Source organism: Aquarana catesbeiana, linkage group LG05 (genome assembly GCF_042186555.1).
Source record: "Aquarana catesbeiana isolate 2022-GZ linkage group LG05, ASM4218655v1, whole genome shotgun sequence".
Taxonomy (NCBI): Eukaryota; Metazoa; Chordata; class Amphibia; order Anura; family Ranidae; genus Aquarana; species Aquarana catesbeiana.
The window spans coordinates 454,919,969-454,935,595 of record NC_133328.1 but is presented as its reverse complement, the minus strand read 5'-3'; the positions used below and the strand labels follow the sequence as shown (position 1 = coordinate 454,935,595).

At 40.5% G+C, this 15,627-nt stretch overlaps 1 protein-coding gene across 2 annotated transcripts in view; it reads left to right on the top strand.

Moving 5' to 3' along the window:
- Nucleotides 1-15,627, top strand: part of GNAL (G protein subunit alpha L) — a 433,469-nt gene that overhangs the window by 340,234 nt on the left and 77,608 nt on the right. For both annotated transcript variants that reach the window (XM_073631319.1, XM_073631320.1), the window contains exon 5: nt 3,365-3,462. In XM_073631319.1, coding sequence (XP_073487420.1) covers nt 3,365-3,462 — 98 coding nt within the window. The remainder of the gene's footprint in view (nt 1-3,364; nt 3,463-15,627) is intronic.

Sequence of the window (15,627 nt, the reverse complement as noted above, 5' to 3'; positions counted from 1 at the left end):
TGCAATGATGGACACAGGTCACGCTGCAATGCTGGGGACAGGTCACACTGCAATGGTGGACACAGGTCACGCTGCAATGATGGGCACAGGTCACGCTGCAATGATGGGCACAGGTCACGCTGCAATGGTGGGCACAGGTGAGGGCTGCAATGGTGGGCACAGGTCATGCTGCAATGGTGGGCACCAACAAGACTGCATTGATGGGCACAGGTGAGCCTGCATTGATGGTCACTGATGAGGCTGTGCTGATGAGCACTGGAGAGGCTGCATTGATGGGCACTGATAAAGTTGTTGTTTATATTTATTTTTGTAACTTAATTCTGCATAAAACATTTAAGTGTCATTTCATGAGCTAATTTATGAGGGCGTGTTTAGGGGTGGAATTAGGGGCAGTGCAGGATAGGAATTGGGTGGGGAAACTGGTGGCGAGTAACCCTTAAGGCCTGGCTAGTAGCTCAGGATTTGAAATTTTGAGACCTGTATACTGTATATATTCAGTTCAGTTATTATTCATAAATGAATAAGGGGGCGGATGAATATTTTTTCATGTAGTTGTCTTTTATGCACCTTCTTAAGTTCCAGCATATCCTTATTGTGATCTGTTTTCAAAAGATGATTTGCATATTGTAGGGTCAAAATTATGTGGATCTGTCTGGACTCTAGAGGCATATTTATAAATCGGTGAATGTGACATTCATCAAACATTCACTACAGATGAACGCATCATTGTAATTTAAAACACATGCACCAGTAAGGTGCAACAGTACCCTTATATCTTTTGAAGGAAATGTATAGTCTTTTAAATGATTTTTAAATATGTGTAGAAGAAAAAGATCATCTTAATGTAAATAATCTTATCAACATGCTCTAATAAACATTTTCTCCATGTAAAGTTTAAACAAAAGAATACATTATGATACAACACATTACATCACTTCTGAGGATGTATTCTGTCATATGAGAATTTTCGTAAAAGTCTTAAAAAATTACTCTTATATTAAAGCTTTAAAAAAAAAACCTCAAAATATGTTCTCACAGAAAATATGCTATATATATATATCTATATAGATATATATATAGATAGATATATATATCTATATAGATATATATATATATATAAGCTAGCTTTAGAAGCTAAGGATTGGCCTTAAATGTGGTTCATTCTAAGGCGGATGACAGGTCTGTGTCTGCTCCGTTATGCAGAGTGAACACAGACACAGCCCACTCTTGTCTGTGAGGCGATCGGATGGAAATGGACCACCTGTCCATTTCTATCCGATGCCATACGATCTATCAGACGGATGGGGAATAGGTCGGGAGCCGATCAGCAGAACTTTTTCGGTCATTGGACCAGCTGCAGTACACACTGGCCTAATCTTGGCCGGTTTCCATTGAACGTCCGACATTTGGCCCATGTGTACTAGACTTTATAGAAGAGAATACCAGGTTAGCACCAACATGCATGACATTTGTCTCTCATGGTATGTAGATAAAATTGTTGCAGTGAATTGTATACTATTATTATTTTCTCTTTTAACTAGTGTTGTTGTACAAACCCTATAAATATTAAAGACAAACTCTATGCTAGAATTCTAAGTAAAATGAGCAACAGGCAATTCTTAGCATACATCAATAACTGTAACTATATAAATAGCCTAACTTTTTATATTAACTTTATTGTTTTTGAATATGCAAATTTTGGAGTGTGGTTCCCCTGGCATAAGACAATCATGTACCAAGAAATACCCCTTCATCTAGTGTTGTTTTTTCTTTTTTATTGAAGTTTTTCCTAACTTTGTGATCATTTATGTACTATAGGGTCAGTTTTAAATTAACAGGTTGGTTGTAACAGCAGAGACTTTTCCCCGTCTGCAGTGATGATGCTGTGGGGAAAAAGCAGCTGCACACACAGGAAAAGCATGACTTGTCCCTAGTAGTATAACTCAAGTGTTGTTTTCCTGCGTTTGATGCAGGCCAGTAAATTGCCATGGACTTTAAATGAGTGGTGCACATGACAGTGCAGAGGCTATGTTTTATTTAGGCACAGCATGTCTTTTTGGAGGTATGTTTCAACTACAGGGAAAGCAGGTTAAACACCGCTTTTTCTTGTCAAAAGCTGTATTTTCCATTCAGTCGATTGCACCTGTGTTCAAATGGAAATTGCTGCATTTGACAGGGGTGCCCATCAACATGAGTCTTATGACTGTTAATGTACATATGGGTACATGCTTAAGTGTAAGTAAACCCCCCTATCGTTTTCAGCCAAGGAAGCTGCCACCTTTGCCTCTGTTTAATCTACAACCGCCATGATGCTGCACATGTGATCAGTTATGACACCAGCCATTGGATGGTTTGACAGTTTGGTTGAGAGCACAACCACATTTCCGGCACGTGCCAGCAATGAAACTGTTTTATGGATAGGTTTACTTCCGCTTTATGTTTGTACCAATTTTGCCTAATGTTTTAGTAAAGTAATAGCATTGTCTGGATTTCTTCTGTACAATTTAAAGAATCACTAAAGGCAAAACTTTTTGGGGGGTTTTGTATAGAGTGGGGAGGGATTAGAACACCTGACAGTTTTTATTGCAGTCTGTGCCCCAGTTAAGGAGATTCATCCTCTGTATTTGTCCTGTTTACCATTATCATTGAAAGTGAAAATAAAAGAAAACTCCAAGTTTGGGTTGTCCCCACAAAAGTAAGAGGGGAAATCTTCCAATGGGGACACTAGTTCTAGTGACCTGGGGATCCCCAAGGAATTCCCTTCATTTGCAGTGATTTCCACTCACTTGGCTATAGGACAAGAACTGAAGGGGAATCTCTGCAATGGGACACTGCAGATGGTGAGAAAAAAATCTGACAGGGGTTATAACCTTCCCTCTTGCTCTATCCAAAATGGAAAAAAAAAAAGTTTTGCCTAAAGTTCTACTTTTAGTCCAGATGAAAGGTCTCTCTCTGAATTTTATTCTTGTGTGCAACATTGCTTCCTTCACTTCCTGTGTGATCTGTGGGGTGATTTCACCCTAACGCAAATAAAACATTTTGGCTGTGTTTCATTCTAACTTGTGTAGTATATTTTTTTTACTCTTTAATTAGAAGGTATGCATTGTAAAGCAATTATAGTGAAGACGTGTGCGTACTATGATTTCCATTTGGTTCCATGTTGTCACCTGCTTAAACCATAACATATAGACCTGATTCTCTAATACATGCAGTATATTAGCAGTTCACTGCCCAGATAACCCAAAAATCACTTCAATTTGTCATTATTACAGCATGTACTAAAATTTTCTAAATTTTTTTAGTGTGCATGTACAGACAACAGATTGTATTGTGCTTTTAATAAGACTTTTCTTTCCATTTTTAGGAGTTTTTCGAACATGCACAAAAGTTATGGGATGATGACGGTGTAAAAGCTTGCTTTGAGAGGTCAAACGAATATCAACTCATTGACTGCGCACAATAGTAAGATATCTTCAGCTGTCTCTTTAAATAACCTTCTCCTTGATACATTCTTGATGTTACTTGGCTGTGGTGCCAAGAGCCAACTGTCTGTGTTTGTTAAGGAAGAACTCCAGGAATTGCAGCAGCCCTTTAAAAAAAAAAAAGTTCAGCAAGGTGTATGTCACCTCCTGGACTTTCCACTTTTATATACATTTTATATTTTCAATGCTTTGTGACTGGATCTTCAGGTGTCCATTCCTGCAGTTGCTTTACCAGCCCCTACTCTCCTCTTGTCCAATCACAGAAGGCTTTGTATTATGTGAACCCATTTACAAAATACAAAGTATTTTGTGAATAGAGAAGGGAGGGGCAAGCAAGGCAGCTGCTATGTATCATCTTTCCTGTTAGAGCATCGGGAGTCTAGCGATAGTTGTACTCCTGGAGCTCAGTAAAGTCAGTGAGGTGGCATATGCCTCATTGGACTTAAGTCCATATAAACCAGCATATTATTAAAAGTTCTGCAATTCCTGCAGTTTTTCTTTAAAGTGTCTGATGGACGAATTATCTCAGGGAGTCTGTTTAGCCCCATAACTAAATAGAATCTCATTTTCTTTCTGTCATACTGCAAAGGAATGTTCTGGTTCTTTCTGGTTGTGGGCCAGCGTGGAATGAAACAATTCTTCCCTAAGACACTGATATGTGAAGTTGCATGTTTTTACAGTTTTCTCCTCTTCAAAAGTTATCTGTATTGAAGTTACCACTTTGGGTATTTTGTATTGAGTATTACAACCTGTGGCAACTAAACTGTGCAGCTTAATGCTCAAACAGAACTTTGCACCACCAGCATTGCGACAGGTTGCCAAGTAGGAACATACTCTTGGTAACATTTACTTCCAGAGTACCAAGTGCTGGACTTTTCTGTTGTACAGGTCTGTCACAGTAAGAGCCTCTAGAAGTTTGTAAATCTAAATAGGTGAAGCAGCACAATCTGCAGTCATAGAAGGTACACCATTAAAAAAATGTTTATCTGAGGTAGCGACAAGATAGAGAGGGCATCACTCATGTGTACAGCATACATACGGCATAACAAAGTACAGAAAAATAAACAGGAACAAATAATACAGGTAACCTCCTCGAGCATAAAAGGTAATTGCGATTCAGACCTGCAAAGATTTCAAGGGAGGAATACTGTAGCATACAATATATTCAATAGCATTGAAGAGGCTAGAGGTATGTATGCGCTGGTTGAGTACATTCTAGAGACTGAAATCTGTTGTCTAACATACATTGAATGAAAAAGTAACACAAGAGTAAACTTGTAAATAAGGAAGAAAGGGATAGAAGACAGGCTCTTTTATAAAAAATTAAAAGTCAGCAGCTACAAATGCTGTAACAAGTTCCATAAAGCGCTTGGACCCAGGTACATATCTCAGTTTAACTTCTTCAGATCAGCGCCATAGCCAAATGACTGCTACAACGCGGATCTACTTTGCCGGGAGGCCGTCAATAGACGTCCTCCCCTTTGCACGCTCCCCGTATGCCCCCTGAGACTTGGGTAATCACAGATCTGAGTAAGGGGACGGTCACGGCCCCTTACCACGTGATCAGCTGTCAGCCAATGACAGCTGATCACATGATGTAAACAGAAGATCGGTAATCGTTTTTTTCAGCGTGAGGAGAAAAATATCACCGGCTTCAATACAAGGGACATCGGTCCCGAAGAGGCGAACCCGCCTCATCTGTGCCCACCAGTACTGCCTTACAGTGCCACCTGCCAGTGCCCACACAGTGCCACGAATCAATGCATAAGTGCCAGCAATCAGTGCCACTTATTAATGCCTACGAGTGCCACCGATCAATGCCCACCAGTGGTGCCAATCAGTGCCACCTAGCAGTGCTGCCTATCAGTGTCACCTACCAGTGCTGCTCAGTGCCCATAACTGCCACCTATCAGTGCCACCTATTAGTGCCTTTCAGTGCCACCTATCTATGCCCTTCAGTGCTACCTCTCTGTGCCCACCAATGCCACCTCATCAGTGCGGCCTATTAGTGCCCATCAGTGCCGCCTATTAGTGCCCACCAGTGCTGCCTTATCAGTGCCCATCAATGCAGCCTATCGGTGCCCATCAGTGCAGCCTATCAGTGCCCATCAGTGCAGCCTCATCAGTGTACATCAATGAAGGAAAAAAATGACCTGTTTGCAAAATATATTAACAAAATATAAAATGGTTTTGTTTTTTTTTTGTTTTTTTAATTTTGGTCTCTTCATTTTTTTTACAAAAAATAAAAACCCAGAGGTGATCAAATACCACCAAAGGAAAGCTCTATTTGTGGGGCAAAAAAATTATAAAAATTTCATTTGGGTACAGTGTTGTATGACCGCGCAATTGTCGTTCAAAGAGTGACATCGCTAAAAGCTGAAAATTGGTCTGGGCAGGAGGGGGGTTTAGGTGCCCAGTAAGCAAGTGGTTAAGTGAATGTGGGAGAAACCTGACACTCTCCTAGATTCCGTAAATTGATTACAGCCTCTCAAGTTCCATAAAGGAATATGTAGAGTATTTAAAACATCAATGTGATGAAAATTACATAGGGTCTGCCAACCCAGTGAAACAGTCTATATCCACGAGTACCGGTGGCTGTATTTGCATACCTGTCCTTAGATGGAAGGGTCCCGAATGTGTCTCTGTGCCTGCCAACATCACCATCGGTGTTGGTGGCTCAATGGATCCGGAGGCAAATGGAGATGGATGGGATGGGGGAGCCGTATGCTGTTCCGGAGACGATGCAGTTAACCAGGGGCTGTAGCGGATCTCCCCACAGTGACACCGTGCAGGGACGGTGACTCGCGATGACGTCACTCGCTGCGCCGGGGGACAGAGCAGAAGCCGATGAATGAGTGGTCCCGTCACCACAACAAGATTTTTCATGCTCCTGCACCTTGTCAAGTCGCAGCTTGAATTGACACCGCGAAGTGCACTGCGTTTTGTGAATGGTCTGGTTACATGGGAAGTAGGAGGGGGGGCTGAACTTCTGGCTAAGTTTTGCAAACTCATCCAGAAGTGGGAGCGGGTACCTGTCAAAACCAGGTACTGTCAAAACCAGGTACTCGCCCGTACCTGTCAAAACCAGGTACTGTCAAAACCAGGTACTCGGGCCCCCCCCCGAAAGGTGCCAGATGGTGCAGCAGAGGGGGGGAGGAAGCAGATAGGTGGGGCTTCCCTCCGCTTTAAATTGACATGCAGGTTTTTGTTTGCCCAGACAAATAGGTTAATGAGAGGAGAAATAGGATGTGGGTAATGGGATTGGGTTGGTTCGAAAGAGGTAGGGTAGTTTTGGTAAAATTAGCATTAAAAGATGCCACTCTACCCATTGTAGACATCTCCAATTTAGTCAGGTTGCTAAATTCCACTGGTAAGGTGCATTATATATAATCCAAAGAGAATAGAATTTAGAGGAGGAAGATGGATCCCATGGTTTTTATTATATTGAGGTAGTGGCTCAATTATATATGGAAATTTGAATCTGAGGGATTTTTCTAGTCTCGGTGGGATATATAGAAGTAAGATTTGAGACTACATCTCATAGAAGGATACTTCCCCAAACTGGTGTAGTGAGTTCGGTGTGGCAGATAGGGAAGGAGAAGAATTATTCAAAATAAACATTACCTTGTCATTGTACAGATATATTTTGCGTTGCCTTTGCCCAAGCCTGTGATGGAGGCTGTAAATCTTATCAATTGGGCAAGTGGTTCCATGATGACGGCAAACATAATGCAATAGAGGGCCCGTTTTTAAATTGCTGGCAATATTTGTTGGGAAGGGCATTGATTTCCATTGTCTTTTTGCAAATGGAGAGAGTTCATGACTTTTGATTGGGTAAGTGGTTTTGATATGATTGTGGGATAGTTTAGGAAGCTTGCTAGAACAGAGAAAGTCATCAGTATTGAATAGAAATGATTAGGTTGCATTTGGGTCATTTTTAAGGTCGTATAGAGTGCTATAGTGTCCACTAAAAAAGTTTGGTAGGTCAGCAGAATTATGCCCTGTACACGCGATAGGATTTTCCGATGGAAAATGTGTGATAGGACCTTGTTGTTGGAAATTCCGACCGTGTGTAGGCTCCATCACACATTTTCCATAGGGATTTCCGACACACAAAGTTTGAGAGCTTGCTATAAAATTTTCCGACAACAAAATCTGTTCTCGGAAATTTCAATCATGTGTACACAAATCCGACGCACAAAGTGCCACGCATGCTCAGAATAAATTAAGAGACGAAAGTTATTGGCTACTGGCCCGTTTATAGTCCCGACTTCTGTGTTTTACGTCACCGCATTCAGAACGATCGGATTTTTCTTCAACTTTGTGTGACCGTGTGTATGCAAGACAAGTTTGAGCCAACATCCGTCGTAAAAAAGCCATGGATTTTGTTGTCGGAATGTCCGATCAATATCCGACCGTGTGTACAGGGCATTAGTCATTTCTTTGTTTGGTTGTAGGGCCGATTAGATAGGAGATCTTAGAGTTATGATATTGGGAACAAAGTATTTTTGCTGGATAAGCCCATTCTGTATTGTTTAATATGTAATTATTAGCTTGATGGTGTTTAAGAATTTTTTTGTAGATGCAGGGAAGAAGGTATTGTAGTCCTTTTCTATTCTTATTGAGTTCTGATGTTCATTTATGTGAGGGCTGCTGTTTAGTTAAAGCATTTTTGTCTTTATTGTCCTCATCCCTGGCTTTTTTTTTTTGTCAAAGGATCTAAACATTATAGGCCTTGCGTGCCAAAGTCTGGGTCGACATCAGACGAGTCATTGGTTTCAAATACAGTGGGGACGGAAAGTATTCAGACCCCCTTAAATTTTTCACTCTTTGTTATATTGCAGCCATTTGCTAAAATCATTTAAGTTCATTTTTTTTCCTCATTAATGTACACACAGCACCCCATATTGACAAAAAAAACACAGAATTGTTGACATTTTTGCAGATTTATTAAAAAAGAAAAACTGAAATATCACAAAGTCCTAAGTATTCAGACCCTTTGCTCAGTATTTAGTAGAAGCACCCTTTTGATCTAATACAGCCATGAGTCTTTTTGGGAAAGACGCAACATGTTTTTCACACCTGGATTTGGGGATCCTCTGCCATTCCTCCTTGCAGATCCTCTCCAGTTCTGTCAGGTTGGATGGTAAACGTTGGTGGACAGCCATTTTTATGTCTCTCCAGAGATGCTCAATTGGGTTTAAGTCAGGGCTCTGGCTGGGCCATTCAAGAACAGTCACTGAGTTGTTGTAAAGCCACTCCTTCATTATTTTAGCTGTGTGCTTAGGGTCATTGTCTTGTTGGAAGGTAAACCCTCGGCCCGGTCTGAGGTCCTGAGCACTCTGGAGAAGGTTTTTGTCCAGGATATCCCTGTACTTGGCCACATTCATCTTTGCCTCAATTGCAACCAGTCGTCCTGTCCCTGCAGCTGAAAAACACCCCCACAGCATGATGCTGCCACTACCATGCTTCACTGTTGGGACTGTATTGGACAGGTGATGAGCAGTTCCTGGTTTTCTCCACACATACCACTTAGAATTGAGGCCAAAAAGTTCTATCTTGGTCTCATCAGACCAAAGAATCTTATTTCTCACCATCTTGGAGTCCTTCAGGTGTTTTTTAGCAAACTCCATGCGGGCTTTCATGTGTCTTGCACTGAGGAGAGGCTTCCGTCGGGCCACTCTGCCATAAAGCCCCGACAGGTGGAGGGCTGCAGTGATGGTTGACTTTCTAGAACTTTCTCCCATCTCCCGACTGCATCTCTGGAGCTCAGCCACGGTGATCTTTGGGTGGTTCTTTACCTCTCTCACCAAGGCTCTCCTCCCCCCGATAGCTCAGTTCGGCCGGACAGCCAGCTCTAGAAAGGTTTCTGGTCGTCCCAAACGTCTTCCATTTAAGGATTATGGAGGTCACTGTGCTCTTAGGAACCTTAAGTGCATCAGAAATTTTTTTGTAACCTGTAACTGTGCCTTGCCACAATTCTGTCTCTGAGTTCTTCAGGCAGTTCCTTTGACCTCATGATTCTCATTTGCTCTGGCATGCATTGTGAGCTGTAAGGTCTTATATAGACAGGTGTGTGGCTTTCCTAATCAAGTCCAGTCAGTATAGCTGGACTCAAATGAAGGTGTAGAACTATCTCAAGGATGATCAGAAAAATGGACAGCACCTGAGTTAAATATATGAGTGTCACAGCAAAGGGTCTGAATACTTAGGACCATGTGATATTTCAGTTTTTCTTTTTTAATAAATCTGCAAAAATGTCAACAATTCTGTGTTTTTCTGTCAATATGGGGTGCTGTGTGTACATTAATGAGGAAAAAAATTAACTTCAATGATTTTAGCAAATGGTTGCAATATAACAAAGAGTGACAAATTTAAGGGGGTCTGAATAATTTCTGTCCCCACTGTATTTCAAAATACAAATTTTTGGCTTCCAAAAAGTTGTTTAGCATATTTAGGCTGTGCCATACGGAAGGAATTCAGACTCCGTGGATAATGGGGAGTATGGGAGTTATGGTTGTCCACGTTGACCGACACAAGAACGTGATCAGACCATGAGATAACACTTAAATTAAATTTAACCATTTCCTGTAAAGACCATTTATTAAGTTTATCAATTCTGGAGAAAGAGGTATGACACAGAGAAGTAGGTATAGTCTCTCTGATCCATGATAACATCGCCAAATGTCATACAGATCCTGTTTAAAAAGGATTGGGAAGCATCCATGTTTTGTTTCTCCAATCCACACTGATGATCTCCTGCCACGGGGCCTAATCAAACACATTTGTTCGTTTGAATAGTTTTTAGAGGAAGCGGATCTATTTTACATTAGGTGCTTAGGGCTAGTGTGCAGTTGGATGACATTGCGGCGCATTGCACTTTAATGTTACTATTTTTTTTTTTTTTTAAACTTTATTGAAATGTCACAGTGACATTTTAATAAAGTTAATTTAGCTGCAATGTGGTGAAAGGCAGTGGATTGTCGCACTGCGGTGAGAAAAAAGTAGTATTGCATGCAATACTTTTTTTCAGCACACAGCGCCCCAATGCATGGGTGTAAACTGGACAGGTAGGAGACAAGGAATCTTCTTTCTTGAGTGGGATTATTGCCGGCCATACATGGTTCGAATTTCGAAAGAATTTTCTTTCGAAAATCCTATCAAAGAATTTTCGTACAAATTACGCACCATTAGTGGGCTGCAGCAACGGCCGATTTTTGTACGGCAATCAAATTTGAGGAATCGGACATGTTGGAAATTTTTAGAAAAACGAACGATTTCCTAATGAATGATGGGATAATCGTGTGAGAAATGTAATAAGAAAAGAACATTTACGGAGAGAAAAGAAGATTCCCAGCCACGAAAATTCTTTTCTGTAGCAACATGAGGTGAAATTGAAGGCCTGGTTGGCCGATTTTCGAAAATCAATGGTGGCACCATCGGATCACAAAAAAAAACGAACTTTCTGATTTTGAAAAGAAAATTTGTTTGAAATGCGACCATGTATGGCCTGCTTATGCTGGAATAGCCACCCAAAGCAGTCCTATTGCTCCTGGTGAGAATTGGCCCTTAACCAAGGTATAAACAATGTTCTTTTTTTCCCAGATCAAAATTAAAGCTAGCCATACATTGTTCAGTTTTTTGGGTTTTTCTTAGCCAGCTGGTTAAACGAAAAAAAACTGACAGGTTTTTTTTTTTGTTTTTTTTTTTTTTTTGAGAAGTCTGTGAATGAGGAAGTCCATACATAGATCAAAATTCAGCCAGTTTCTGCTGAATTGGATGAATTTTGATCCATGTTATGGCCATCTTAAATATCTGCCTTGTGCATCTTCCACTGTTTGGAGAAGGTTAAAGGTTAAACTCTAGGAAACCTAAAAATTCTCCCTTGTAATGGGGCTTCACCCACACTGCAAGGGTTAACTGCTCATTTCTGTCTAAGGGATTTGAAAAAGCAGATTTATCTACCCCATCCTCCTCTCCCCTTCTCTGCTAGACCAGTCCCCATAGCTTCTCCCTGTACTCTGGCCATTTAAGGTCCTCTGATGTCATCAAGAGTGATGCAGAGTCCATAGTCCTGTGCAGGGTGCAAGGGCATCGAAGGACTGTCCACCACTGGAGTTTAAGGAGTTGCTGTCTGCTGTAGAATCGAGGATTGGATAAGTAAAAGTGCTTTTACTGTCCCTTACAATTGGAGGTAAGGCAGCAGCCCCACTGCTAGGGAGAGTTTGTAGGTCTCTGCATTGGACTTTAAGGAAAGGCAATTGTGCAGAGACAGAACAACCCACTTTTTCTGTTTGTCAAAGTCCACTGTAAAAACTTGGGGCAATTGCAAAGACGGTAGGACTGGATGCTTTTGGTAAAGTGAGTTCTTTGGGTGAAATGCGTCTCTCCATAGAGTAATTCTCTTATGAGCACAGTTGAGTCCTCTTTTGTTCATAGATACCAGTTTATTAGTCATGTCATTGAGTGATGTGGGTCGTAATGGCATATGTGTTATGTGTGGAATGGGATTACTTCAAGTCCTGAGGTAGGAAGTCGTCTCAAGAGGCCATTGGTGAGAAGCCATGCAGTGTCCAAAAGGCTGTAGGTGGAAGATGGTAGTCAAACATACGTCATATCCTAACAGGAAAAAACTGGCTTAGAAACATGTTAGAAGTACAGCAATTAAACAAATCAGCCTGAGTTATACTCAGGAACAATAGGAAGCAAGTGCTGTGGATGTTGTGGGGTAAGGATTAGGATGGGCAAAAGCACCATCTAGAAGTAAGGAGGTTTGGCTCCATCTAGTGGCCCTGCATGAAAGTGCAAAATAGCTCACAATTAAGATATGCCCATGTCTCAAACACCAGTCAGATGTCATTTTAGGAGATTTCCTGTCTTGTATAGGTGTCTTTCTTGGGAGTATTCACCATTCTTTCAGACTTTTAAGCCATGATTCCAGGAATGCTATAGGAAAAGTGTCTCTGTGCCATAGCCATACTTGTACATTACCTTGTGGCTGCATAATTCTTAGGTTATGGGCAGCAATGTTCCCCTGTGTTTGTAATTTCATTTGAGCCAGGTGAGTGTATAGTGGTATACTTGTCAGGTAGTGGGGTTGATTTACTATAGGCAGATAGATTGTGTACTTTGTAAAGCGCAGTTGCTTCAGAGCTTAGTAAATGAGCAGAAGCTCTGCTGTCTTCCATCATCAAATCATGTGCAAGAAAAAATGTTTTGTTTTTTAAAATTTCTTGTACATAATTGGGTATTCTTTGCAAAGTGACATTTCTTCATTTACTAAGCTCTGGAGTAACTTCACTTTGCAAAGTGCACAGTCTATTTGCCTTTTGTAAATCAACCCCATAGGGGGTTGATTTACGAAAGGCAAATCCACTTGGCGCTACAAGTGCAAACTACAAGTGCAAAGTGCACTTGAAATTGCACTGAAAGTGCACTTGGAAGTGCAGTTGCTGTAGATCTGGGGGGGACATGCAAGAAAAATAAAAAACAGCATTTTAGCTTGCACATGATTGGATAATAAAATCAGCAGAGCTTCCCCTCATTTCAGATATACCCCTCAGATTTACAGCAACTGCACTTCCAAGTAGTAGTTTGCACTTGTAGCGCAAAGTGGATTTGCCTTTCGTAAATAACCCCCATAGTGTTCTGTGAATGGCCAAGGGGAGAGGAGGGTGGATAAATGACACTTCCATCACTGAGACCTGATGCTCTCATATCTGTTATAAAAAAAAAGGTAGGTGGATATCTGCGCTAACTATAATAACATTAATAATTAAAAGCAGCCAGCACAGTTTGTTGATCATCAAACAATAAAAATAAAAGTCCAAAATGCAGCGCTTGAATTCATATGACAGTTCTTTCAGTGAACAGATAGAAAATATGAAGGACCTTTCACCAGCTTCAGTGTGTATGGAAAAGCACACCACACCCAAGTGAATCCAATCTGTTCATAAGAAGGTAATGATAAATGAGCATATAATCATTAATCACAGGAAGCCAGGGTGTCACTCTCCAAGTACTGCAGGTAAACCGCAAAAGATCCAATCATCGAATCACATACAGCCACCAGCTCATTGAACTCCAAGATCAGAGTGGATTTGATATCCGTTCACCATTTTGATATTACCCAAATGGAAAAAATTAAGGCAGCAATAGTGAAGCCCATAGGTAAAAGAACAGTCATTTATTGTAGTCCACTTACAGGTAATTGTAGAATACAGACATCATGATGTAAAGTAAAATCTGCGGCTCTCAACGTGCTTGCATCAGCCAGCCTGACATGTTTCATCCAACAGGATATCATCAGAGGCGTGGCCTATCGATACAAGCTCGCCCATATAAATACTGAGCCCAGTGACGTGTAAACCAGAGGATTGAACAGTCCGGCATTACCGTCAGCTGGAAGTGTAATCAATGTACAAGGAAACCACAGCCTCGGCCAAGTTTCCGAAAACCGGTAGTAAACAAACAACTTCCGGAAGATGGAACTCACCCGGATCATCGCCGACCAGAAGTGATGTCACTGGAGCGCACCGCAACCGCGCTTGCACTTCAAGTCACACAACAGACACAGGAAAGCACCCTAAGCCTGGTCAAAACAAACAGCTTATATCGCTGTCAGACCACGAAAAAGAGCTCACCTTCATCCAATGTGCCAATCTCCAATGTCATAAACAATTCACCAAGCAATTAAAATAATCAGCTTTGATCACATGTGTCTGTGAAGAGAGGTAAAATTAATAAATGGAGGCTCTCTCCACTCCGTCACATGTGATATGTATAAAAACAAATGAGTTACTACTGACAATAATAGGAATGATTTATACAAAAATTACTATAATATAAAAAAAACACCCATGAATATTTATATATAAAAAAGGAAAAAAAATTATATATATATATATATATATATATATATATATATATATATATATAAAATAAAAATATCTGAATGTCCAAAAATAAAAACACTGCCATCTAATGTTGGACACAGATAATACATAAAAGCTGATATAAAATTATCAATTGTTAATAAAACAATTCACATCCCAATCGACGTTCATTCCAAAAGGAGTGTAACATTTGAGGTCATATATCATGAGTCTCATATCTGTAGCAGGTCAAAAGTTCAGCAAGGAAGAAAAGTTTGGATTTTGCAATACAGCATAGCAATCTGGATACTTAGTACACCTGAGCAGAGGTAACCCATATTTGTACAAAGAAACTGATACAGATCTCTTTGTCTGGAGTTCTGCTTCAAGTGTGCCAACAAATGTAACCAATCACAATCCACCATATTATGAAGAATTCGGTTTGATTGTTGGCAATTAGGAACTGGTTCTCTTTCATTAAATAAGGCTGTCAAAGATGTTTGCTTTGCTTTTGCCATTAAAGTTTTTTCTTTCCCTAGCATCATTAAAGGAGTTGATTGTTGGATGGTAATGTGTTGTAATAGCTTTTTGCTGGGTTGGTATTGAGTTCAGTGAAATGGTTAAGTAAGTTTGAATTCTCATTGAAAAAAAGCATTGTAAAAACCTTGCTCAAGATGAACTCCTCTATGGTAGGTTATGGGAACCTCAGTCTTATGGGAATGTAAGCTATGGCCTATGTAGTTATCAGACCATCGTGTAAAAGTTTGAGTTCTCTCTTGAATTGGGTGAATTAAGTAAAATATTGTTCTTGGCGTTTGAACAGAAGATGGAGTATAGCACACACATACTGTATGAAAACACAGGTGCTGTGATCTTGCTGATCTGTCTTTTTATTTTAGCGGCAGTTATCGGAGTGCAGCTTTTTCCTGTCATGTTTTAAATGCTCCGTGAAACAACATTAAACAATAGGTTTTGCACCAAGTCATTAGCCCAGCAGCAAGGCTCCCAAGGCAGGCAAACTCAACATTTTTTTTAGAAGTTGCAGGTTGGAGTGTTGTGCTCAGATGTATGAATATGTTGCTTTGCTAAGTACATATAATAAAGAAAGGTTACATACAGTATAGCTGTTTTTCTGATTTAAACAACCCTTTCCCCAAGAAATGCTTTAACACTTACCGATGCTTTAACCTGAACCATCATTTAAAGCAGAGCCAAAATTCTATTTGTTTTTTTTTTAGTTTGATAGTTTTGGATTAGGACCTTTGGTAAGC